Here is a 25,377-nt window from a genome sequence, read left to right on the forward strand (position 1 = left end):
ATATAAAAAAGGATAGCAAGAGTTTTTATAAATATATAAAAAGGAAGAGGCTGGCTAGGGTGAATGTTGGTCCTTTAGAGGATGAGAAAGGGGACCTAGTGGTAGGGGATGGGGATATGGCTAAGGTATTGAATAACTTTTTTGTTTCTGTCTTCACGGAGGAGGACGTGAATAATTTGCCGGGTGTTAGCGATGGAAAGGTGGTAGGACTGGAGGGTCTTAATGACATTACTGTTACTAGAAAGGCGGTGCTTGACAGACTGGAGGGGCTGATTGTGGACAAGTCCCCAGGACCGGATGGAATGCATCCGAGGGTTCTGAAATAAATGGCGGAGGTGATAGTGGATGCCTTGGTGGTTATTTTCCAAACGTCGCTGGATTCCGGGGAAGTGCCGGATGATTGGAAAACGGCTAATGTTACGCCGTTGTTTAAGAAAGGTGCCAGGCAAAAGGCGGGGAATTATAGGCCGGTTAGTTTAACGTCTGTGGTAGGTAAAATGTTAGAATCTGTCATTAAGGAGGAAATTGCGAGGCATCTTGAAGGGAATTGCTTGATAGAGCAGACGCAGCACGGTTTCATTAAAGGGAAGTCGTGTCTGACAAATTTACTGGAGTTCTATGAGTATGTGTCTAGGGCGGTGGATAGAGGACAGCCGGTGGATGTGGTCTTTCTAGATTTTCAGAAGGCGTTTGACAAAGTGCCTCACAAGAGGTTATTGCAGAAGGTCGAGGGACATGGAGTTGGGGGTAGGGTGTTAGCGTGGATAGAGGATTGGTTGTCAAATAGGAGGCAGAGAGTGGGGGTCAACGGGTACTATTTGGATTGGCGGATGGTGACTAGTGGAGTGCCCCAGGGGTCGGTGCTGGGGCCTCAGCTTTTTACCATTTATATAGATGATCTGGAGGAGGGAACCGAGTGTATGGTGTCGAAATTTGCTGATGACACCAAGATTGGGGGAACGGCAAATTGTGCGGAGGGTGTGGAGAGTCTGCAGAAGGATCTAGATAGGCTGGGCGAATGGGCCAGGAAATGGCAAATGGAATTTAATGTTGGCAAGTGTGAGGTGGTCCACTTTGGTAGGAAGAATGGTAGGAAGGACTATTACTTACGGGGCGAAAAACTGCAGCAGGCGACGGTGCAGAGGGACCTCGGGGTCCTTGTGCATGAGTCGCAAAAACCCAGCTTGCAGGTGCAGCAGGTGGTCAGGAAGGCGAATGGGATGCTGGCCTTCATAGCGAAGGGGATTGAATATAAAAGTAGGGAGGTCTTGCTGCAGCTGTATAGGGCATTGGTGAGGCCGCAACTGGAGTACTGTGTGCATTTTTGGGCGCCGCACCTGCGCAAAGATATTTTGGCCTTGGAGGGAGTGCAGAGGAGGTTTACTAGGCTGATACCGGAGTTGAGGGGGTTGAGCTATGAGGAGAGGCTGAATAAACTAGGCTTGTACTCGTTAGAGTTTAGAAGAATGAGAGGAGATCTCATTGAGACGTATAAGATGATGAATGGGATGGATAGGATAGAGGTGGAAAGACTCTTCCCGCTCAAAAAAGACAATAGGACTAGGGGGCACAGCCTCAAGATAAAAGGGGGGCGGTTTAGAACGGAGTTGAGGAGGAACTTCTTCACTCAAAGGGTGGTGAATCTCTGGAATTCTCTGCCCGTTGAAGTGGTGGAGGCTGCCTCGCTAAATATTTTTAAGACGCGGGTTGATGGGTTTTTGATAGGCGAGGGGATTAAGGGTTATGGGGAGAGGGCGGGAAAGTGGAACTGAGCCACGACAGATCAGCCATGATCTTATTGAATGGCGGGGCAGGCTCGAAGGGCTAGATGGCCTACTCCTGCTCCTATTTCTTATGTTCTTATACACCTGTGTTTCATTAAGTTGGCGATAAACAAAATTTGTGGAAATAAATAGTGATGTCTTGAGGAGTGTACATGTTACAGAGAAGGAGGTGCTGGAAGTCTTAAAGTGCATCAAAGTAGTTAAATCTCCGAGACCTGATGAGATGTATCCCAGGACATTGTGGGAGGCTAGGGAGGAAATTGCGGGTCTTCTAGCCGAGATATTTGAATCATCAATAGTCACGGGTGAGGTGCCTGAAGATTGGAGAGTGCACATGTGCCTTTGTTTAAAAAAAGCTGCTGGGAAAAGCCTAGGAAGTACAGGCCAGTGAGCCTGACATCTGTGATGGGTAAATTGTTGGAAGGTATTTTGAGAGACAGGATCTACAGGCATTTAGAGATGCAAAGACTGATTAGAGACAGTCAGCATGGCTTTGTGAGTGGAAAATTACGTCTCACAAATTTAATTGAGTTTTTTGAAGGGGTGACCAAGAAGGTAGATGAGGGCAATGCAGTTGATGTTGTCTACGTGGACTTTAGCAAGATCTTTCTGCGTGGTAGGTTGTTGCATAAAGTTAAATCTTACGGGATCCAGGGTGAGGTATCTAAGTAGATACAAAATTGGCTTCTTGACAGAAGCCAGAGAGCGGTTGTAGAGAGTTGTTTTTCAAACTGGAGGCCTGTGACCAGTGGTGTGCCTCAGAGATCAGTGCTAGGCCCACTGTTATTTGTCATTTATATTAATGATTTGGATGAGAATATAGGAGGCATGGTTAGTAAGTTTGCAGATGACACCAAGATTAATGGTATGGTGGACAGTGAAGAAAGTTATCTCCAATTGCAATGGGATCTTGGTCAATTGGGCCAGTGGGCTGATGAATGGCAGATGGAGTTCAATTTAGACAAATGCAAGGTGATGCATTTTGGTAGATGGAACCAGGGCAGGACTTACTCAGTTAATGGGAGGGCATTGAGGAGAGTTACAGAACAAAGAGATCTAGGCATACATGTTCATAGCTCTTTGAAAGTAGAGTCACATGTGGACAGAGTGGTGAAGAAGGCATTCAGCATGCTTGGTTTCATCGGTCAGAACATTGAAGACAGGAGTTGGGACGTCTTGTTAAAGTTGTACAAGGCATTGGTGAGGCAACACTTGGAATGCTGTGGTCACTTGGAAAGTTCTGGTCACCCTATTTCAGAAAGGATATTATTAAACTAGAAAGAGTGCAGAAAAGATTTACTGGGAAGCTACCGGGACTTGATGGATTGAGTTATAAGGAGAGGCTGGATAAACTTGGACGTTTTCCCTCTGGAGCACAGGAGGCTGAGGGATGATCTTATAGAGGTCTATAAAATAAGGCACAGGTCAGCTAGATAGTCAATATCTTTTCCCGAAGATCGGGAAGTCTAAAACTAGAGGGCATATGTTTAAGGTGAGAGGGGAGACATACAAAAGAGTCCAGAGGGACAATTTTTTCACAGAGAGGGTGCTGAGTATCTGGAACAAGCTGCCAGAGGTAGTAGTAGAGGTGGGTACAATTTTATCTTTTAAAAAACATTTAGATAGTTACATGGCAATGATGGGTATAGAGGGCAGTTGGGATTAACTTAGGGGTTTCAAAAAAGGTGGCATGGACAAATTGGGCTGAAGGGCCTGTTTCCATGTTGTAAACCTCTATGACTTATCAGGGCTATAACTGGGGAATATCCTGAAGGCACATCCCTTAGAGATTCAGTTAGTTTCATTTCACTGACAAGGCCATAAAATGTTCATGGCTTTTGTAGACCCCCCCTTTATCTATTAAAGGATGCCCATGTGAGACTGTTTTAGTAAAGATGCTTTGTGAGGCTGCTATCAAAATAGAGACATGATATCTGACTAAGAGATTAGAGGATAGGCTTTGGGATGATTTATTGAGGTACCCACGAGGTATTATGATCTCGTGGATCAGGGTTGTTCAGCACTTTTTCCATTAGATCAATATGTAAAGGATGTCATTTGTAACACTTTTGATTGGATTGTGAGAAACTGACTGTAAGCTGCAGAATAGTACAAACCAGGATGATTTTCTTTGTCTGGTGAAGTGGTGTCTCTGGCCCATTGTGACGGGAATTGATTCCCCTGGGAGCAAGTAAAATAAAGACAATTTCTCGATTAACTATCTTATGTTAATGTGTGCTTGTGTTAAATTCAAACTGGGAAGTTGAGATTTTGACAGGGGTGATCGGTGGGTCAGGGTATCCTGCTGCCACGCTGCAAAAGGATTGCGGACAGAGGGAAGAAGGACGTTGGTCAGGGCTGGCCATCTTGATGAGGGGGGAATCAGGAGAGGGAGCAGGTTGGGGCAGCTGGGGAGAGGGGGAAATGGTCATCAGGCCTGGCCGGGTGGGGGGAGCAGGGGTTGGGGGAGAGGGTGGAGGGGTGGAACATCAGGGCTGGCCAGGAGAGGACGGGAGGCAAGTGCCTGGGGGTGGGGGGGTGTTGGAGTGGCAGTGATGCAGGGTCTCGGGGCTGGCCAGGGATTGAGCTGGTCAGCAGTCAGCAGGCTGGTAATGCAAGGCCACTCCGTGTGCCAATCTTGGCACTGATAGATTGGCACATTTGCAGTGACCTGCTCAGCACAGTGCTGCTGACCTCTCCAGTGGGAATAGGCCCCCTCACTGATGTTCCGTGTGAATCCACGGTGCTCAGAGTGTGGGAGATTCATTCTGAAAATCATGCGAAGAAAATCAGTGGAGTTACTCCAGTTTTTATGTGAATTCAGCACTAAGAATTCTTTGACTTTCGCCCCAGAATCTTTACCTTGGCAGGTTAGCCAATCTGGTACCTGAAGGACCAATGGAGTTGAGGCACAATGTCATTTGGAAGGAAAGGGAAGGACAACAGTTCAGGATTGCTGATAGACTCATACCCAAATGGTGAGAGTGCTGATCAGGAGATTCTCTGTGTCTCAGTCATTGCTTCCTCAATGAACTTTCAGATCAAAGTAAGCTCCTTAAAACCATTACCTCGAGAAAGAAATTCACTCCCTGCTTTTCACCTATAATATGGGTATGAAAAATCTGACTTCACACAATTTACACACAGATCTCTTCCTGATAGGGGAGTGATAGATCCTGAGAAGGAAGGAGATTAGGAAACAGGAAAGTAGAAAACCAGAAAATCAAATGACTGAAACAAGAGTGAGAGAATAATTTACGGACATACCTGAGCTGTTTGCATTTGTGTAGAACAGGTGCCAGTCTCTGGATCCCTTCAGTTCCCAGGCAGCAGTTATTGAGGTTAAGCTCCAGCACCTCATCACAGTGACTAATGACAGCCGCCAGTACAGAGCAGTCCATAGGTGTCAGTCGGATTGCACTGTTGGGAGAGTCATGACCCAGTGCAAGTATTCCTCCTGATCCCACAGTGTTCCGCATTAACCCTGTGTTCTGTAACTCAGACAGATAATAGAGTGATTCCAACAACTTGCTGCTGCTACTGCCTTCACTTTGTGTGTTGAGATTGTTCTGGGTATTGCTTAGGTTGTTCTTAGTTTGTTCCTTCACCCAGTCAATCATTGTGCGGGTTGTCTGTTGAGGAAGGGGTCCCAGGATGTCTCCGAGTATCCGAGCTGAAACTGGTGAGGAGAGACCGACCATAAATCGGAGGAATGTCCTGAATCTGTCACCACGCTCAGCAGCAGAATCCAGGAGCTGTGTCAGATTCTGTGGATCCACAGTCAGGTATTTAGCCAGAGCTGCTACAAACTCCTGGAGGGTGATGTGAATGAATGAGAAGATGGGTTGAGACATATCTGTGTCGAGATATTCTATCAGAAACCCTGGCAAGGTGTGTGATCGCTCCAATCCGAAATTATTTAACTGCTTCTCATTAAAATGGATGATATTGTCACAGATTCCCATGTGGGCCATTTCACCAGTTTTAATTACCAGGTCACGAATTTGTTCAGGACTGAGATCATGATGTTTATAAATATTGAATTCATGGTTTTTGAAAATGTTTGAGATGTGAGTTGCAAATGTCTGAGTAACTGTTGTAGGGAGAGTTTCCTGTGTCCCCTGCATTCGTCTCAATCCTGGAGCCAGTGAGTAACAGATGATTCTGCAATAGGAGGGGTTGTCACACATGGAGTACAGGATGTCATTCTGTTCCAGGTGGGTGAAAGCTGCTTCTACCATGCTCTGATCTCTAAAGTATTTCTGAAAATTCTCCTTGCGCTGCTCCTTTAAGAAGCCCACAATCTCTGCCCACAGATTAATCTCAGCCTGTCTCAGTGACTCCAGTTCAGTCTGGCGGGTTGTGACCAGCACTGAACAGCCTTTCAATACTTTCTGTTGGATCAGACAGCGTACAATATCAGACACTTCACATTCACAGTCTGGGTGGAAACACTGGTGCTCAGGGAGTGAGTTTCTCTTTGAGTTTGTGAAATCTATCTTCTCCTTAAACTCCTCTAAACTGTCCAATATAAAGAGCAATCCCTGTGGATCCTCCCAGAGATGTTCAATCTCATTACCAAAGTGAGGATATGAATCCAGGATCAGTTTCTTGATACTCGTTTTGCCTTTAATGTTGTTGAGGTCTCGAAATCTAAAGAAGAACACAAACTGGAACTGTGGATATATTTTCCCGTCCGCCCAGTCACAGACAATCTTCTGGATCATGGTGGTCTTCCCAATTCCAGCAGCACCACTGACCACCGTAGTCCCAGACAGGCTGCTTTTCCCAAAACTGCTCCTGAAGAGCTGACCGATTCCCACTGTTTCCCAATGTGTTTTGATCATCTTCCTCTGACCATCTTCACGCCTTTTCCCTCTTACTGTTAGATCAAGTCTTGGAACATTCTGATCAGGGTCTGAAGCAGTGATGATCAGTTCGGTATATTGATCTTTCAGGGAGACTTTAACCTTTCTCCCACCAATGACATTGATCAGTAGATATTTATTCTTTTCATGAAGGAATTTTTTGTGTTGCACCTGGATATCTGAAATGAAAATTGAAATTGTTATCAATAGTATAACACGGAGTAGAATAGTATAACATGGGTGACACAGTGGTTTGTACTGCGGTCTCTCAGCACCAGAGACCCCAGTTCGATTCCAGCCTTGAGTGATTGTGTGGAGTTTGCACATGCTCCCTGTGTCTGTGTGGGTTTCCTCCGGGTGCTCCGGTTTCTCCCCACACTCCAAAGATGTGTGATTAGGTTGTTTGACCATGCTAAATTGCCCCTTAGTGCCGGGGGATTATCAGGGTCAATGTGTGGGGTTACAGGGATAGGCTCTGGGTGAGATTGTTGTCGGTGCAGGCTCAATGGGCCGAATGGCCTCCTTCTGCACTATAGGGATTCTATGATCTTTGATTTGATGTATTCATTGCCACATTTTTTAACATACAGTGAAAAGTATTGTTTCTTTCATGCTGTACAGATAAAGCATTCCGTACATAGACATAGGAAGGAGAGAGTGCAAAATTTAGTGTTACAGTCATAGCTAGGATATAATAGAACAGGGACAGAAAATAATCCGAAAGGCTAATGAAATGATGGCCTTGAAAACTAGAATACAAGTTGGTCAAAACCATATCTCAGTGACTCAAAACTCTGGTTAGACCACAGGTAGAGAACTGTGAGCTGAAGAATATATTGGCCTTGGAGGGAGTAGATTTAGCAGAATGATTTGTGTACTCCGAGGGTTCAATTACAAGGCGAGGTTACACAAACTAGGAATGAACTCTCTGGAATTTAGAAGGTTAAAGGGTTTGATTTGTCAGAGATTATGATGTTGAGGGGAAGTCGGAGAACCAGAGAAGGCCATTGCCCCGTGGTACAAGAAACTGGAACACATGGCCACATTAGTGTGTGAACGGGAATGAGTCTCACAGTTTGCTAGTTGGAGATCATTCTCAGGGAACCAATGCTTTTCTGCAGTTTTACCTTTCAGATAATTGGACACTCTGGATTCCATTTGACTCTGCATCACTTCCATTGGTAGATTGGCTCCTATTAAAATAAGTTCCATTATTTACAATTCACATTTTATCCATGTATAAACAGAATACTGAATATTCTCATCTTAAACTTGAATACATTGAGTGTTACTCCACACCTTTATTTTCAATCTCTTGCAGTATCTTTCTCAGTTTTGGATAATTAGGCATCATCTTTACAAAGCTTTCCCACATTGCTCTCGCTGCCTGAGCTCCAGTCTCCATCACAGTATCCAGGAGAAGTTTGGAAGCTTCCCGTTGACGCCCGTCTCTCGCCAGCTGTTGGATTTCCTGGAAAATAACAGGCTAATCATCACCATGAGGGTCAGGAAATCTCTGGTCATTATTTGGTCTGAGTGTAGTGAGGATGTGGAAATGCCAGCATTGGACTGGGATAAGCACAGTAAGAACTCTCTCAACACCAGATTAAAATCCAACAGGTTTATCTGGTAGCACAAGCTTTCAGAGTGTCACTCCTTCTTCAGGTGAGTGCAGTGAGCCAGAATTGAGAGAAATTCTTTCAAAAATGAAGCATGAAATTATGGCCCAATTGCTGGATGGATAAACAATTAATTATCGTTGAGATGCAACAGACAAGTGTTTAACAGAGTTTCCCGGTGTGTGGTGTAACTCTGTGTAATATGACTAGTGCATTGAGACTACACTGTCGAGTGAGTGAGTGAATACCCAGGTATACAGTGGTCAGGAGGACTTGCCCTGGGACTCCTCAACCCTGACTCTCGACCACATGAAGCTCTGACATCGGGTCAAACATGGGCAAGGAATACTCTTGCTGTTTATTCCTTACTGCCCTCAATGCTCTTGTCAGCTGATGAATAAGTATTCCTCCATGTTGAATATCACTTGGAGGAAGCGCTGAGGGTGACAATGGCACAGAGTGTTCTCTGGCTGGGAGACTTCAATGTCCGTCAGCAAGAGTGGCTGGGTAGCACCATTACTGACTGAATCCAAATGACAGAGCTGCTAGCCTGGGTCTGTGGCAGGATGGGGGAACAAACAGGCTTCATCCTCATTGACTGAGCCCTAAATGACAGAGCTGCTAGCCTGGGTCTGTGGCAGGCTCAGGGAACAAACAGGCTTCATCCTCACTGACTGAGCCCTAAATGACAGAGCTGCTAGCCTGGGTCTGTGACAGGCTCAGGGGACAAACAGGCTTCATCCTCACTGACTGAGCCCTAAATGACAGAGCTGCTAGCCTGGGTCTGTGGCAGGCTCAGGGAACAAACAAGGCTTCATCCTCACCAATCTAGCTGCAATGCTTCTATCCATGATGGTACAGGTAGGAGTGACTGCCATCATCAGTCTGTAAAGATCATTATGCTTCGTGACATAAGCATTCGTTAGAGTGGATTGAAGATAAAGTTTCGAATTAGGCACCCATGTGGCATCAGCAGCACAACCTGCTATCAGCCATGATCTGTAATCCCATGTCCCGGCATATCCTCCAACTGTACCATTACCATCAGACAAAGTATTAACCCTAGTTCAATGAGGACTGCAGGAAGGAATGCCGTGACGGCACCAAGCATTCCTAAAAATGAGGTGGTAATCTGGTGAGGCTACAGAACAGGACTGCATCCACACTAAACAGCGTAAGCCGCATGCTAAATAAAGAGCTAAGTGATCCAAACACCAAGGAATCAGATATAAGCCTTGCTGTCCGGCTATATTCGTTCATGAACGGTGGTGGACAATTAAACAACTCACTGGAGGAGGAGGCTCCACAAAGTTCCCCATCCTCAATGATAGAGGAACACAGCACATTAGTGCAAAAGATAAGGCTGCACGGGATTGAAAATTAGATAGGAATCGGCCTGGGCCTGTTTTTATTCCCCCACAGGTCAGGAGAAAAGGAACAGTTAGACAGGGAAACAGCGAAGCTGTGAGTGGAAGGTCAAAGGAGAGCCAAAAAATTGATTTTGGAGCCAATCAGAGAGATTTTGGGGATCGCTGTGAAAGCGACTGGGAAAAGACAGAAACTGGAAGGGACTTTGGGCCAACGCCTGAATAAAGGAACTGAATCACCATCTGGGGAATACAGAGGACTGAGAGACTGGAGAGCTGAAATCAATGCCAGTTATGTTTAATGCTGAGTGCTTGCAATTTTATGAAATTCTTTTTGCTGTTTGGAATGAAATGTTTTGATTGAAATTTGAATTTTGATTGAAGTATTATTCACTTGTTAATTAATATTTGAATTACATTGGTATGGTTTGATTGTTACAGCGAGAATAGAAAGTGAAATGTTTTTGATGGGTTTATTTCGAGATTCCATTCTTTTCACACTTTAACTGTCTCTTCAGGAATGATGATATAGTAAAGGGAAGGAGGTTGGTCTTGGACTGCACGGTGGAGAAGGGGCAGCCGAGTCTAAAGGAGGAGAAGGGTGAGGGTTAGGAGGTCACTGTGGCCTGGTTTGGGAGCCTAGGGTGAAACTCTCTTGTTCCTCTTGGCCCACAAGCAGTGCTGAAAAGCTCCCTGGATCTCACTGACTGTCCTCACCATGCTGCAGCTGGAGGCTTTCCCAAGACCCAGGATAACCATCAGTTAAATCTGATCGATACAAGGCTACCAGCCTCAGTAACATCATTAAAATGCAATCAGTGTTGCAGGCTGCGGTTAGTGGACCCAACAATTGTTCTACCAAAGATGGGAGATCAGTGAGTTATACACACTTCTATTCTACAGCCTCCCCCCAATCACACCCACACACAAAATGCCTCCTTCACTGTCATTATCGACTCTATTGAGGAGCGCAGGTATCTGTTAACCATGTGGACAAACTAACATCTTCAGGAAAGAAGAGAACAAAACTGCCAGAAAGACAAATCTGCGTTAAAGAAAGCTATTGTGCTGAAACATCAGTACTGTTTAAAACAACGATTAGCAGACAATTACATTGAGGATTTTTATTCCACATACCTTATAGCGACGATCATTCGACTTTACTTCACTTAGTATTATCAGGCTGACACCTTCCACACGTTCCTCAATGACTTCTTCTATTCTCTGTCGGTAGAATTCAGTGACTTTGCGGAGCTGAGTGTCAGTGTAACCTCTCAGAGTCTCTCTGACAGCAGCACTGTTACCTGGAAACACAGTAAAAATAAACTCCGTTACAAACAATGGCACATCACTGATTTCACCCATACTGAATATAATTTAAATTGGATGTTGTGAGGTCTCAGGGTGACAGCATCACTGACAATGTCTCATTTATTGCCCATCCCAATTGGCCTTTAGGTTGGTATTGAGACTTCTTGCTGCTCTTTCCAATTCCATCAACCTCTTTCCTATCATCAGCAAAGTGATGGAAGGTGTCATTGGCAGTGCTATCAAGTGGCAGCTAAACATTAAATAACCTGCTCACAGGCACTTAGTTTGGGGCCCTGACCTCATTACAGCCTTGGTTTAAACATGGACAAAGTAGCTGAACTCCAGAGATGAGGTGAGAGTGACTGTCCCTGATATCAAGGCAGCATTTGACCAAGTGAGGCATCAAGGAGCCTGAGCAAAATGGAGTCGATGGAAATCAGGGTAAACTCTCTGCTGGTTATAGTCATATCTGGTAGAAATGAAGATAGTTGTGATTGCTGGAAGTCAATCATCAGTTTCCCAGGATCAGAATTCCTCAGGATTGTGTCTTAGGACAAACCGTCCTTAGCTGTTTTATCAATTATCTTTGCCTTCCATCAGTAGGTCAGAAATGGAGCTGTTTGCTGATGGTTGTACAATGTCCATGTGGTAGTGTGGCTTCTTTCATACAGCCGGAGCCAATGGAGTGTGAGCGCGCAAAGACAATAGGACTAGGGGGCACAGCCTCAAGATAAAAGGGGGGCGGTTTAGAACGGAGTTGAGGAGGAACTTCTTCACTCAAAGGGTGGTGAATCTCTGGAATTCTCTGCCCGTTGAAGTGGTGGAGGCTACCTCGCTAAATATTTTTAAGACGCGGGTTGATGGGTTTTTGATAGAAGAGGGGATTAAGGGTTATGGGGAGAAGGCGGGAAAGTGGAACTGAGCAGCGACAGATCAGCCATGATCTTATTGAATGGCGGGGCAGGCTCGAAGGGCTGGATGGCCTACTCCTGCTCCTATTTCTTATGCTCTTATGTTCTTAAACCTGGGCCAGTCAGGAGCAAGGAGGACCTCAGTTAGAGTCCGGGCATTTTTATGGGGAATTCCTGGAACTCCTGTGTAAATGTCAGGAAGTGTTTAAAAAGGGAACTTGTTTGGATAAAAGGGGTTAAAGGTGAAATATACTTGAATCCCAAGACTATGCCTAGGTTTATCCGAGCTCATCCTGTACCATACACATTGCATCAGAAAGTGGAGGTTAAACTGAGAATGCTGTTTGGGCATCATCAAACCTGTACAGTTCTCAGAATGGGCTACACCCATTGTCCCTGTCCTGAATCCAGACCGCAGTGTGAGGATCTGTGAGGGCAATAAGCTGATGTTACAGAGAGAAGCCCAGCTAGATCGTTCCCAGGATAGAGGACCTCCACATTACTTTAGCCAGGGCCTCAGGTATACTAAGATAGACTTAAGTTATACATATCCAGAAAGTCAGTTATGATTAAGGGGGTTATATCAGGACACCTGACTGCCATTTGGTCTCTTGTCAGCCTCTGCTATTTTTCAGTACACTATAGAGAGCCTGTTACAGGGAATCCCCAACATGGTGATATACTTGAACGATGTGCTAATTACAGGTGTATCTTCTGAGGAAGATGCTGTAAACCTGGAAGAGGAATAAGACGTTTAACAAAGCTGGCATTCATTTAAAGAAATATACTTTTCCACCTGAGGGGCTTATGTACCTCAGTTTCAAAATGGATGTAAAGGGGTTGCATCCACCTAAAGATAAGGAGAAAGCTGTTAAAGGACTGCTGGAACCGAGGAATATAAGAACATAAGAAATAGGAGCAGGAGTAGGCCATCTAGCCCTTCAAGCCTGCCCCGCTATTCAATAAGATCATGGCTGATCTGAAGTGACTCAGTTCCACTTTCCCGCTTTTTCCCCATAACCCTTAATTCCCCTGTCTATCAAAAACCTATCTACCCATGACTTAAATATATTTAGCAAGGTAGCCTCCACCCGTTCAAAGGGCAGAGAATTCCAAAGACTCACCACCCTTTGAGTGAAGAAGTTCCTCCTCAACTCCGATCTAAACTGCGCCTCCCTTATCTTGAGGCTGTGCCCTCTAGTCCTGCTGTCCTTTCTGAGCAGGAAGAATCTCTCTACCTCTACCCTATCCATCCCTTTCATTATCTTATATGTCTCTATAACATCCCCCCTCATCCTTCTAAACTCCAAACATGATCGCATTGAACCCGGAAAGGTCCATTATTACAAAAGATTTCTGTCAAATGTGTCAACGATTCTGCCTGCCCTCTACACAGACATTAACAAGCATCAGTGATGGAAGTGGTGAGGCTTTGTTCACGTATTTTAACCCAAGCAAGCCAATAATAGTCACTTGTGATGTATTTGCAACAGTACTATCCCATACAGCAGATGGGACGGAGAAGCCAATTGCATTTGCTTCGAGGTTTTGTCAGACACTGAGTAATGGTACTCACAAATTGACAAAGAAAGCTGGGCACTCCTGTACAGTGTGAGGAAATTTCACCAGTACATCCACTGATGGTACTTCACCACTGTAACAGACAGGCAGCAGATACATGGCAACACCACCACCTGGAGGTTCCGCTTCAAATCATTCACCATCCCGACTTGGAAATATATCGCCGTTCCTTTACAGTCGCTGGGTCAAAATCCTGGAATTCCCTCCCTAACGATATTGTGGGATGACCCACAGAACATGAACCGCGATTCAAGAAGGCAGCTCACCACCACCTTCTCAAGGGCAAACAAGGATGGGCAATAAATGTTGGATAGCCAGCGACACCTGTGTCCCACAAACAAACTGAAAATAAGTCATTGTTGGGACTTTTCAATGAGGACAAGCCAGTGCCACCTACAGCCTTGGCCAGGGTGCAGAGATGGGTCTTGCTGCTGGCAGACAGCTATCTGTTCCAGCACAGACTGGACACATCTCAAATGCAGGTTTATTTAACTGTCTCCTACTGCTGCAGGCCACACCGTCACTGCCACAGGTCACACCATCACTGCCACAGGTCACACCGTCACTGCCACAGGCCACACTGTCACTGCCCACAGGCCACACTGTCACTGCCCACAGGCCACACTGTCACTGCCCACAGGCCACACCGTCACAGGCCACACCGTCACTGCCCACGGGCCACACCGTCACTGCCACAGGCCACACCGTCACTGCCCACAGGCCACACCGTCACTGCCCACAGGCCACACCGTCACTGCCGCAGGCCACACCGTCACTGCCGCAGGTCACACTGTCACTGCCCACAGGTCACACTGTCACTGCCCACAGGCCACACCGTCACTGCCCACAGGTCACACCGTCACTGCCACAGGCCACACCGTCACTGCCCACAGGTCACACCATCACTGCCCACAGGCCACACCGTCACTGCCCACAGGCCACACCGTCACTGCCCACAGGCCACACCGTCACTGCCCACAGGTCACACCGTCACTGCCACAGGCCACACCGTCACTGCCCACAGGCCACACCGTCACTGCCCGCAGGCCACACAGTCACTGCCCACAGGCCACACCGTCACTGCCCGCAGGCCACACCGTCACTGCCAACAGGTCACACCATCACTGCCACAGGCCACACCGTCACTGCCCACAGGCCACACCGTCACTGCCACAGGTCACTCCGTCACTGCCCGCAGGCCACACCGTCACTGCCAACAGGTCACACCATCACTGCCACAGGCCACACCATCACTGCCACAGCCCACACCGTCACTGCCCGCAGGCCACACCGTCACTGCCACAGGCCACACCATCACTGCCCACAGGCCACACCGTCACTGCCACAGCCCACACCGTCACTGCCCGCAGGCCACACCGTCACTGCCACAGGCCACACTGTCACTGCCCACAGGCCACACCGTCACTGCCCGCAGGCCACACCGTCACTGCCACAGGTCACACCGTCACTGCCACAGGCCACACCGTCACTGCCCTCAGGCCACACCGTCACTGCCCGCAGGCCACACCGTCACTGCCCGCAGGCCACACCGTCACTCCCCGCAGGCCACACCGTCACTGCCCGCAGGCCACACCGTCACTCCCCGCAGGCCACACCGTCACTGCCCGCAGGCCACACCGTCACTGCCCGCAGGCCACACCGTCACTGCCCGCAGGCCACACCGTCACTGCCCGCAGGCCACACCATCACTGCCCACAGGCCACACCATCACTGCCACAGCCCACACCGTCACTGCCCTAAGAGTTACACAATGCACATCCAATCCAGAAAGTGTTGGCCACAATCCATGTCTGACATTGACAGTGAATTAAACAAATGGTTGGGCAGTGCAACAGTTTCAAGCTCAGCAAGCGTTACCTTTAACAGCAAACCTACACCCCCAGGAAATGGGACGGCCGTAGTTATGGGGGATTTCAATCTGCATATTGATTGGTTGACCCATGTTGGACGAGGGGGGCTCGAGGAAGAGTTCTTGGAATGCTGCCGGGATAGTTTCCTCGAACAGTGTGTGTTGGAGCCGACGAGGGAGCGAGCTATCTTGGATCTGGTGCTATGTAATGAGGCGGGTAGAATTAGGGACCTTGTGGTGAAGGATCCTCTTGGGGAGAGTGATCATTGTATGGTGGAGTTTCTGGTGCAGATGGAGGAGGAGAAAGTGGGTTCCTGGACACGCGTCCTTTGTTTGAATAGAGGGGAGTACGGTAGGATGAGAGAAGAATTGGCGAATGTGGACTGGGGGAGCGTGTTGGAGGGAGGGTCTGTTGAGGAGCAGTGGAGGATCTTTAAGGAGATCTTTCTTGGTGCTCAGCGGAAATTTATTCCGATGGTCAAAAAGGACCGTAGGAGGAGAGGTAATAAGCCGTGGATAACGAAGGAGGTGAAGGAAAGTGTTAAACTAAAAGCAGAGGAATTTAGAGCAGCTAAGAGTAGTGGGCGAGAAGAGGATTGGGAGAGGTTTAAATGTCAACAAAGATTGACAAAAAAGTTGATAAAGAAGGGTAGGAGAAACTATGAAGCTGGGCTAGCGCTTAATATAAAAAAGGATAGCAAGAGTTTTTATAAATATATAAAAAGGAAGAGGCTGGCTAGGGTGAATGTTGGTCCTTTAGAGGATGAGAAAGGGGACCTAGTGGTAGGGGATGGGGATATGGCTAAGGTATTGAATAACTTTTTTGTTTCTGTCTTCACGGAGGAGGACGTGAATAATTTGCCAGGTGTTAGCGATGGAAAGGTGGTAGGACTGGAGGGTCTTAATGACATTACTGTTACTAGAGAGGCGGTGCTCGACAGACTGGAGGGGCTGATTGTGGACAAGTCCCCAGGACCGGATGGAATGAACATAAGAACATAAGAAATAGGAGCAGGAGTAGGCCATCTAGCCCTTCGAGCCTGCCCCGCCATTCAATAAGATCATGGCTGATCTGTTGTGGCTCAGTTCCACTTTCCCGCCCTCTCCCCATAACCCTTAATCCCCTCTCTTATCAAGAACCCATCAACCCGCTTCTTAAAAATATTTAGCGAGGCAGCCTCCACCACTTCAACGGGCAGAGAATTCCAGAGATTCACCACCCTTTGAGTGAAGAAGTTCCTCCTCAACTCCGTTCTAAACCGCCTCCCCTCTATCTTGAGGCTGTGCCCCCTAGTCCTACTGTCTTTTTTGAGCGGGAAGAGTCTCTCCACCTCTATCCTATCCATCCCATTCATCATCTTATACGTCTCAATGAGATCTCCCCTCATTCTTCTAAACTCTAACGAGTACAAGCCTAGTTTATTCAGCCTCTCCTCATAGCTCAATCCCCTCAACTCCGGTATCAGCCTAGTAAACCTCCTCTGCACTCCCTCCAGGGCCAAAATATCCTTGCGCAGGTGCGGCGCCCAAAACTGCACACAGTACTCCAGCTGCGGCCTCACCAATGCCCTATACAGCTGCAGCAAGACCTCCCTACTTTTATATTCAATCCCCCTCGCTATGAAGGCCAGCATCCCATTCGCCTTCCTGACCACCTGCTGCACCTGCAAGCTGGGTTTTTGCGACTCATGCACAAGGACCCCGAGGTCCCTCTGCACCGGGTTCTGAAAGAAATGGCGGAGGTGATAGTAGATGCCTTGGTGGTTATTTTCCAGACGTCGCTGGATTGCGGGGAAGTGCCGGATGATTGGAAAACGGCTAATGTTACGCCGTTGTTTAAGAAAGGTGCCAGGCAAAAGGCGGGGAATTATAGGCCGGTTAGTTTAACGTCTGTGGTAGGTAAAATGTTAGAATCTGTCATTAAGGAGGAAATTGCGAGGCATCTTGAAGGGAATTGCTTGATAGAGCAGACGCAGCACGGTTTCATTAAAGGGAAGTCGTGTCTGACAAATTTACTGGAGTTCTATGAGGATGTGTCTAGGGCGGTGGATAGAGGAGAGCCGGTGGATGTGGTCTTTCTAGATTTTCAGAAGGCGTTTGACAAGGTACCTCACAAGAGGTTATTGCAGAAGGTCGAGGGACATGGAGTTGGGGGTAGGGTGTTAGCGTGGATAGAGGATTGGTTGTCAAATAGGAGGCAGAGAGTGGGGGTCAACGGGTGCTATTCGGATTGGCGAATGGTGACTAGTGGAGTGCCCCAGGGGTCGGTGCTGGGGCCTCAGCTTTTTACCATTTATATAGATGATCTGGAGGAGGGAACCGAGTGTATGGTGTCGAAATTTGCTGATGACACCAAGATTGGGGGAACGGCAAATTGTGCGGAGGGTGTGGAGAGTCTGCAGAAGGATCTAGATAGGCTGGGCGAATGGGCCAGGAAATGGCAAATGGAATTTAATGTTGGCAAGTGTGAGGTGGTCCACTTCGGTAGGAAGAATGGTAGGAAGGACTATTACTTACGGGGCGAAAAACTGCAGCAGGCGACGGTGCAGAGGGACCTCGGGGTCCTTGTGCATGAGTCGCAAAAACCCAGCTTGCAGGTGCAGCAGGTGGTCAGGAAGGCGAATGGGATGCTGGCCTTCATAACCAAGGGGATTGAATATAAAAGTAGGGAGGTCTTGCTGCAGCTGTATAGGGCATTGGTGAGGCCGCAGCTGGAGTACTGTGTGCAGTTTTGGGCGCCGCACCTGCACAAAGATATTTTGGCCTTGGAGGGAGTGCAGAGGAGGTTTACTAGGCTGATACCGGAGTTGAGGGGGTTAAGCTATGAGGAGAGGCTGAATAAACTGGGCTTGTACTTGTTAGAGTTTAGAAGAATGAGGGGAGATCTCATTGAGACGTGTAAGATGATGAATGGGATGGATAGGATAGAGGTGGAAAGACTCTTCCTGCTCAAAAAAGACAGTAGGATTAGGGGGCACAGCCGCAAGATAAAAGGGGGGCGGTTTAGAACGGAGTTGAGGAGGAACTTCTTCACTCAAAGGGTGGTGAATCTCTGGAATTCTCTGCCCGTTGAAGTGGTGGAGGCTGCCTCGCTAAATATTTTTAAGACGCGGGTTGATGGGTTTTTGATAAGAGAGGGGATTAAGGGTTATGGGGAGAGGGCGGGAAGGTGGAACTGAGCAGCGACAGATCAGCCATGATCTTATTGAATGGCGGGGCAGGCTCGAAGGGCTAGATGGCCTACTCCTGCTCCTATTTCTTATGTTCTTATGTTCTCGAATTGTCCCTAAATCAGTTTCCCTGAATCTGGATGGCCATAAAACATTAGACAGGGTCGTGGGTAGAGAGGTGGACTGGTGGTGTTGAGATGGCAGCGCGGGCTCGTTGGGCCGAAGGGCCTGTTTCCCAGGCTGATTTTGTTCTTTGTTCTTTTGTTCTTGTATCCCTCTATATCCTTCTTACCCATGAAACTATCTAAACATTTTTTAAAAGACAAAGTTTACCCACATCTACTATTACCTCTGGCAGTTTGTTCCAGACACTCAACGACCTCCATGTGAAAAAAATTGCCCCTCTGGACTCTTTTGTATCTCTCCCCTCTCACCTTAAACCTATGTTCTCTAATTTTAGACTTACCTACCTTTGGGAAAAAATATTGACTATCTTGCAATCTATGCAAGGTAGAGAGAGAGGTAGTGAGATTCTTCCCGCTTAGAAAGGATAGCAGAACTAGAGGGCACAGCCTCAAGATAAGGGGGGGGGGGTGCAGTTTAGATCGGAGTTGAGGAGGAACTTCTTCACTCAAAGGGTGGTGAACCTTTGGAATTCTCTGCCCGTTGAACTGGTGGAGGCTACCTCGCTAAATATATTTAAATCACGGGTAGATAGGTTTTTGATAGACAGGGGAATTAAGGGTTATGGGGAGAAAGCGGGAAAGTGGAACTGATCCACTTCAGATCAGCCATGATCTTATTCAATGGCGAGGCAGGCTCGAAGGGCTAGATGGCCTACTCCTGCTCCTATTTCTTATGTTCTTATGCCCCTCATTACTTTGTAGACCTCTATAAGATCACCCCTCAGCCTTCTACGCTCCAGAGAAAAAAAATCCCTGTCTATCCAGCCTCTCCTTATAACTCAAACCACCAAGACCCGGTAACATCCTAGTAAATCTCTTCTGCAAATCTTTCTAGTTTAACAATATCCTTTCTACAATAGGGCGACCAGAACTGTACACAGTATTCCATGTGTGGCCTTACCAGTGTCTTGTACAACTTCAACAAGGCATCCCAACTCCTCTATTCAGTGTTCTAATCAATGAAACCAAGCATGCTGAATACCTTCTTCACCACTCTGTCCACCTGCGACTCCACTTTCAAGGAGTTATGAACCTGTACCCTGAGACCTATTTGTTCTGTAACTCTCCCCAGTGCCCTACTATTAACTGAGTAAATCCTGCCCTGGTTCAATCTACCAAAATGCATCACCTCGCATTTATCTAAATTAAATTCCATCTGCCATTCAACAGCCCACTGGCCCAACTGACCACTGTCCACTATGCCACCAATCTTGGTGTCATCTGCAAACTTATTAACCATGCCCCCTATCATTAATATAAATGTCAAATAACAGTGGACCCATCACTGATCCCTCAGGCACATCACTGGTCACAAGCCTCCAGTTTGAAAAACAACTCTCTACAACCACCCTCTGGCTTCTGTCATCAAGCCAATTTTGTATCCATTCAGCTACCTCACCCTGGATCCTGTGAGATTTAACTTTATGCAACAACCTACCATGTGGCACCTTGTCAAAGGCCTTACTAAAGTCCATGTAGACAACATCAACTGCACTGCCCTCATCTACCTTCTTGGTTACCCCTTCAAAAAACTCAATCAAATTTGTGAGACATGATTTTCCACTCACAAAGCCATGCTGACTGTCCCTTAACAGTCCTTGTGTCTCTAAATGCCTGTCGGGCTTGTCTCTCTAAATACCTTCTAATAATTTACCCACCGCAGATATGAAGCTCACAGCCTGTCTTTCCAGGCTTTTCCCTGCAGCCCTTTTTAAACAAAGACACAACATTTGCCATCCTCCAATCTTCAGCACCTCACCTGTGACTATTGATGATTCAAATATCTCGGCTAGGGGACCCGCAATTTCCTCCCTAGCCTCTCAATGGGATACACTTCATCAGGTCCCATCTGTTGTGGATCTGCACATAGATGACCTTATTGATCCTTAAGAGGCCCTACTCTCTCCCTTGTTACTCTTTTGCCTTTTATGTATTTATAGAAGCTCTTTGGATTCTCCTTTGCCTTACCTGCCAAAACAATCCCGTGTCCCCTTTTTGGCCTCTTGATTTCTCTCTTAACGCTACTCCTACACTGCCTATACTCCTCAAGAGATTCACTTGATCCCAGCTGCCTCTGCATGTCATGTGCCTCCTTCTTTTTCATGACCAGATGGACAAGTCAATTCTCCTTCTGTTCATTTGCAGAGTCAATTATAACCTTCAAAAGGCAATCCACAGAATCCCTACAGTTCAAAAGTCCATGGAGTCTGCATGGACTCTCCGACAGAGCATCTTACCCAGGCCTTATCCCCATAATCTTGCATATTTACCCTACTAATCCTCCTAGTCTACATCTTGGGACTCTAAAGGAAAGCATAGCCCATCAACCTAACCCTGCATTTCTTTGGACTGTGGGAGGAAATCGGGGCACCCGGAGGAAACCCACAAAGACATGGGAGAAATTGCAGACACCACACAGTCAGTCACCCATGGCTGGAATTGAACCCAGATCCCTAGTGCTAACCATTGTGTCACCGTGCCATTCCACGGCTAAACAGTTTAAGGAGAACTTGAGAATTTCCAGAGCTAAGCAGCTTAGTATGGAGTGGGATTAATCAGATAGCTCTCTCATAGAGAGAGTACAGTAACAAGAGCCAAATGGCCTCCTTCCCTGCATTGTGATATCGTATGATTCTGGGATTAATTTTGGCAGCAGTGAGCTACTGCAGTCAGTGCGACTGTCTGTTCACTGCAAGTTTCCACACCCAGATAACAGAGGTTTTGTCATGTTCAAAGCTGACTGTTAGACAAAGTGTGGAGATGCTGGTGCTGGACTGGGTAAACACAGTAAGAAGTCTCACAACACCGGGTTAAAGTTTGACAAAGGGCATGAAAGACATTGTTTGATATGTAAAAGGAGAAGCTGTATAGATACCTCTGTCAGTCTGCTCCAATACATCAGATGAATGGAGAGTGTTAGGCTGCTTTGCTTTTTTCACAGGCATTACTCCGTTTCCAAATCCATGCGCTAGTTCCATCTTCTCAAATGAATCTTCCCTGTTGTCCATCTGGTTCACATTTTCACCAGTGTTGGCAGTGTTCATGGTGGCTTTGATAAGTGTATGATTCTCATCACCAGTGAGATAGCTCGAGTAAGAACTGAGTGGATCTGTTATATTTCCAATCTGATTCATGTTACTGAAGGGATTATCACCTTTACTGGGGGATATTCCATCCTCACCTCCCACTGCTCTTTTACTCAATGCAAACTCACTGACTGTCTCTGATTTGCCACTGGTCTGATTCCAACTGGTAACAGAGCACTTTGTTTCTACACTGGGGTCCTGGGATCTGTAGCTGAAGCCAGTATTCCCACTCATGCTGCAGTCCTTCTCATTCCCACTCCTCTGATGGAAAGCATTACCTTTATAAGCTGCTGTCCTCGAGACCTGTTCCTCACCCCCAGGAGCTGCACCATGCCAACCTCCAACATTAGCAAAGACCCTCTGGACTCCTGTACCTGGTTTGTTCACACTGACTGCTGCTGGTGTGGGATGGCTTTGTTTTTGATCAGGGTCATCCAGTGTTTCACAGATTTTTGTTTTCCTTCTTCCCCACCCTGATTTAAAGGGAAAAGCTCCTACTTTCCACTTAGTCTTCTGTTTACCCTCACTGTGGAATGCTTGGTTAGTGTCCCTGCTACAAAATTTACTGATATTACTGTGAGCCTGTGTGAGACCCCTGAAAGTGAAGCTGGGGATCCTTAATCTGGTGCCTGGCTTGATATCTACTGTCCCTTCAGGGCTGTAATGAAGACTACCAGTTTTCCCTGAGTTACTGCCTGTCTGTTTCACCTCGCTGTGGAATGCTTGGCTAGTGTCCCTGCTACAAAATTCACTGATATTACTGTGAACCTGTGTGAGATCACTGAAAGGGGAGCTTCGGTCCTTTAATTTTAAACCTGGTCCCTTATCTACCATCCCTGGTGCTGCAGGGCTGTAACCACCAGTTTTCCCTGGCCTGCTGCCTGCCTGGTGCATATTAACTGAACTGAATAGGTTCTCTCCAGCCACTGGATTCAGCTTCTGCTCTTCATTGCTCAGTATCACACATCTGGAGCCTGCTGATGGTGAGAATCTGCTGCTCTGGGGTGCAGTGGCAGAAGAGAAAGGGGCAGTACCTGCTACTGGCTCAGGGGTCAATTCCACATCTGTTGCAGCCAGGTGAGTCAAACCAATGTTTGGACCAAACCTGTGCTGCTGAGCATTTGGTTACAAGGCTCAGGGAGACCACTTCTGTCCCTCTTTTGTCGACTGGATTCTTTATGCCTGGACCCAAATTTATTGAATATGTTTGGTTGGAAATGCCCAATAAAAAAGCCTTTAATATTGTGACAGGTGGCTATTCCCTTCTCCACTCATTCTCAGTCACTGTCACACATGTACCAAAGCACCCAATGGAAGTTAATTCCTCCATTCCTCAGGGATCACAGCCTGTCCCACTGTCTCTGCCTTGTTTATCCCTCCTCACACAGAAACGTGATTTTACAAACTAGTCTCCCCTAGATGGACGATTCTGTGTACAGGTGAAGTCTGTGAACTTTACAGTGGTGAAACACAGGCACTGTGCAATAATCCCATGGGATCAGTTCAGCTGCTCTCACTCCCTGGTCAAAGCCACCATCAGCACAGGGCTGGATTTATTCCCTGTACAGAAAATGCTGGAATTACTCAGCACATCTGGCAGCATCTGTGGACGAAAAAACAAAGAGTTAACATTTCAGTCTGATGTCCTTTCAACAGGCCTGGGAAAGCAATGTAATAGTTTCAGAACATGAAAAAATGAAAAGCGGGACCTTCATCAGTTGCAAGCCTCCAAAGTGTTATTTTACAAGTGCAGTCAGCTCTGTGCCGGAAATCGGAGCAGAGCTGATTATTATATTGAAATTAGACTTTCAATGTGATTAGCAGGCCTGGGTCAGAATCCTCTCAGCTCAAAAGCATCTCCCACTAATGATTGCAGTGTTAATGATTGCAGTGTTAATGGTTTTGAGGGGTTTACCCTCAACCAGAATGCATAAGGGAAAGCCATTGCTGATGACAGGGAACTGCCCAATCAACACTCATCATTTGTGTCTATAAACAGTGACCCCTCATTCTAGATTCCCTGACAAGATGAAACATCCTCTATACATTCACCCTGTCAATAACCCACAGGAGCTCAAAGCTTTTGATCAAATCACTTCTAAACTTTAAGATTTTTTTGAGTGTATTCAGAAGGAATTTCTCATTCAGTGTGTGAATGGCCCGACTAGAGAGGAGGACAGAGTGGTGGAGAAGGCATTCAGCCTGCTTGGTTTAATTGGTCAGAACATTGAACATAGGAATCGGGATGTCTTGTTGAAGTTGTACAAGACATTGGTAAGGCCACACTTGGGATACTGTGAACAGTTCTGGTCACCCTTTTATAGAAAGGATATTATTAAACTAGAAAGTGTGCAGAAAAGATTTACTAGGATACTACTGGTTTGAGTTATAAGGAGAGGCTGGATAGACTGGGACTTTTTTCTCTGAAGCGTAGGAGGCTGAGGTGTGATCTTATACAGGTCTATAAAGTAGTGAGGGTCACAGATCAGCCCCTCATTATTTTAGATAGTCAATATCTTTTCCCAAAGGTAGGGGAGTCTAAAACTAGATGGCATAGGTTTAAGGTGAGAGGGAAGAGATACAAAAGTGTCCAGAGGGGCAATTTTTCACACAGAGATTGGTGAGTGTCTGGAATAAGCTGCCAGAGGTAGCAGTAGAGATGGGTACAATTTTGTCCTTTAAAAAGCATTTAGATAGTTACATGGGTAAGATGGGTATAGAGGGATGTGGGCCAAATGTGGGCAATTGGGACTAGCTTACGGCTTAACAAAAGGGTGGCATGGACAAGTTGGGCCAAAGGGCCTGTTTCCATGCTGTAAACCTCTGTGACTCGATAACTCATGATGTGGGTATGCCGGCGTTGGACTGGCGTAAACACAGTAAAAAGTCTGGTGTTGTCAGACTTTTTACTCTATAACTCTCCAGTGGATACTAAACTCTCTAACCTTTCCTCTCATGATAACCCATCATTCCAGGTAGTAGGGCAGTAAACCTTTTTCTACTTCCAATGCATTTAGATCCTTCCGTAAGTACGGTGATAATTGTCCAGATGTAGGGCTTACTCTCAACCAGAATGCATTAGGGAAAGCGACTGCTGAACACAGAGAATTGCCCAATCAGCACTTACCATTGAGGGATCTATAAACAGTGACCCCTCATTCTAGACTCTTCCACAACTGAAGCATAACCTCCCTACTTTTGTAATCGATGAGCTGCAGGGAGGAAAAACCAATGAAAAGATTGACTTCTTTTCATAGAACTGGATAATTTCCTCTCTCTGCAAGTTAGTGGGTGAAACCACCATCTGAGGGACAATGCAATTTGCTCTGTTAGATTAAACTCTCTTATCACAACTTACTTTAATTCTGTCTGTTTCAATCAGTCCCACTTTCTTTCTGTCTCTCCTCCTGCCTTCTTTGCCTCTCTTCCATCTCTATCCTTCCTTTCCTTTTTCACTCTATTCTGTTCCAGTCTGTAGCTGTCTCTGTTCCCCTCTCTCTTCCTCTCTGGGACCATTATAACATTGCTGTTTGGGGCACCTTACTGTTCACAATATGTTCGCCTATATTACAACAGTGATTATACCTGAAAGAAAATGATTATCAAACATTTTGACATTCTGAGA

General features: G+C 46.6%; 1 protein-coding gene across 1 annotated transcript in view; it reads right to left on the minus strand.

The window, feature by feature from the left end:
• LOC145338625 (NACHT, LRR and PYD domains-containing protein 3-like) overlaps positions 1 to 21,986 on the minus strand; it is a 40,679-nt gene extending 18,693 nt beyond the window's left edge. The window contains exons 1-5 of the mRNA XM_080183001.1: positions 21,542 to 21,986; positions 10,776 to 10,942; positions 7,952 to 8,123; positions 7,780 to 7,845; positions 5,052 to 6,831 (exon numbers count right to left, since the gene is read on the minus strand). Of these exons, the coding sequence (XP_080039127.1) occupies positions 5,052 to 6,831; positions 7,780 to 7,845; positions 7,952 to 8,123; positions 10,776 to 10,942; positions 21,542 to 21,986 (2,630 nt within the window). The remainder of the gene's footprint in view (positions 1 to 5,051; positions 6,832 to 7,779; positions 7,846 to 7,951; positions 8,124 to 10,775; positions 10,943 to 21,541) is intronic.
• Between the last annotated feature and the right edge of the window lie 3,391 nt (positions 21,987 to 25,377).

Source organism: Carcharhinus amblyrhynchos, unplaced genomic scaffold (genome assembly GCF_965287045.1).
Source record: "Carcharhinus amblyrhynchos unplaced genomic scaffold, sCarAmb.v2.hapA chromosome_111, whole genome shotgun sequence".
NCBI classification, from domain to species: domain Eukaryota; kingdom Metazoa; phylum Chordata; class Chondrichthyes; order Carcharhiniformes; family Carcharhinidae; genus Carcharhinus; species Carcharhinus amblyrhynchos.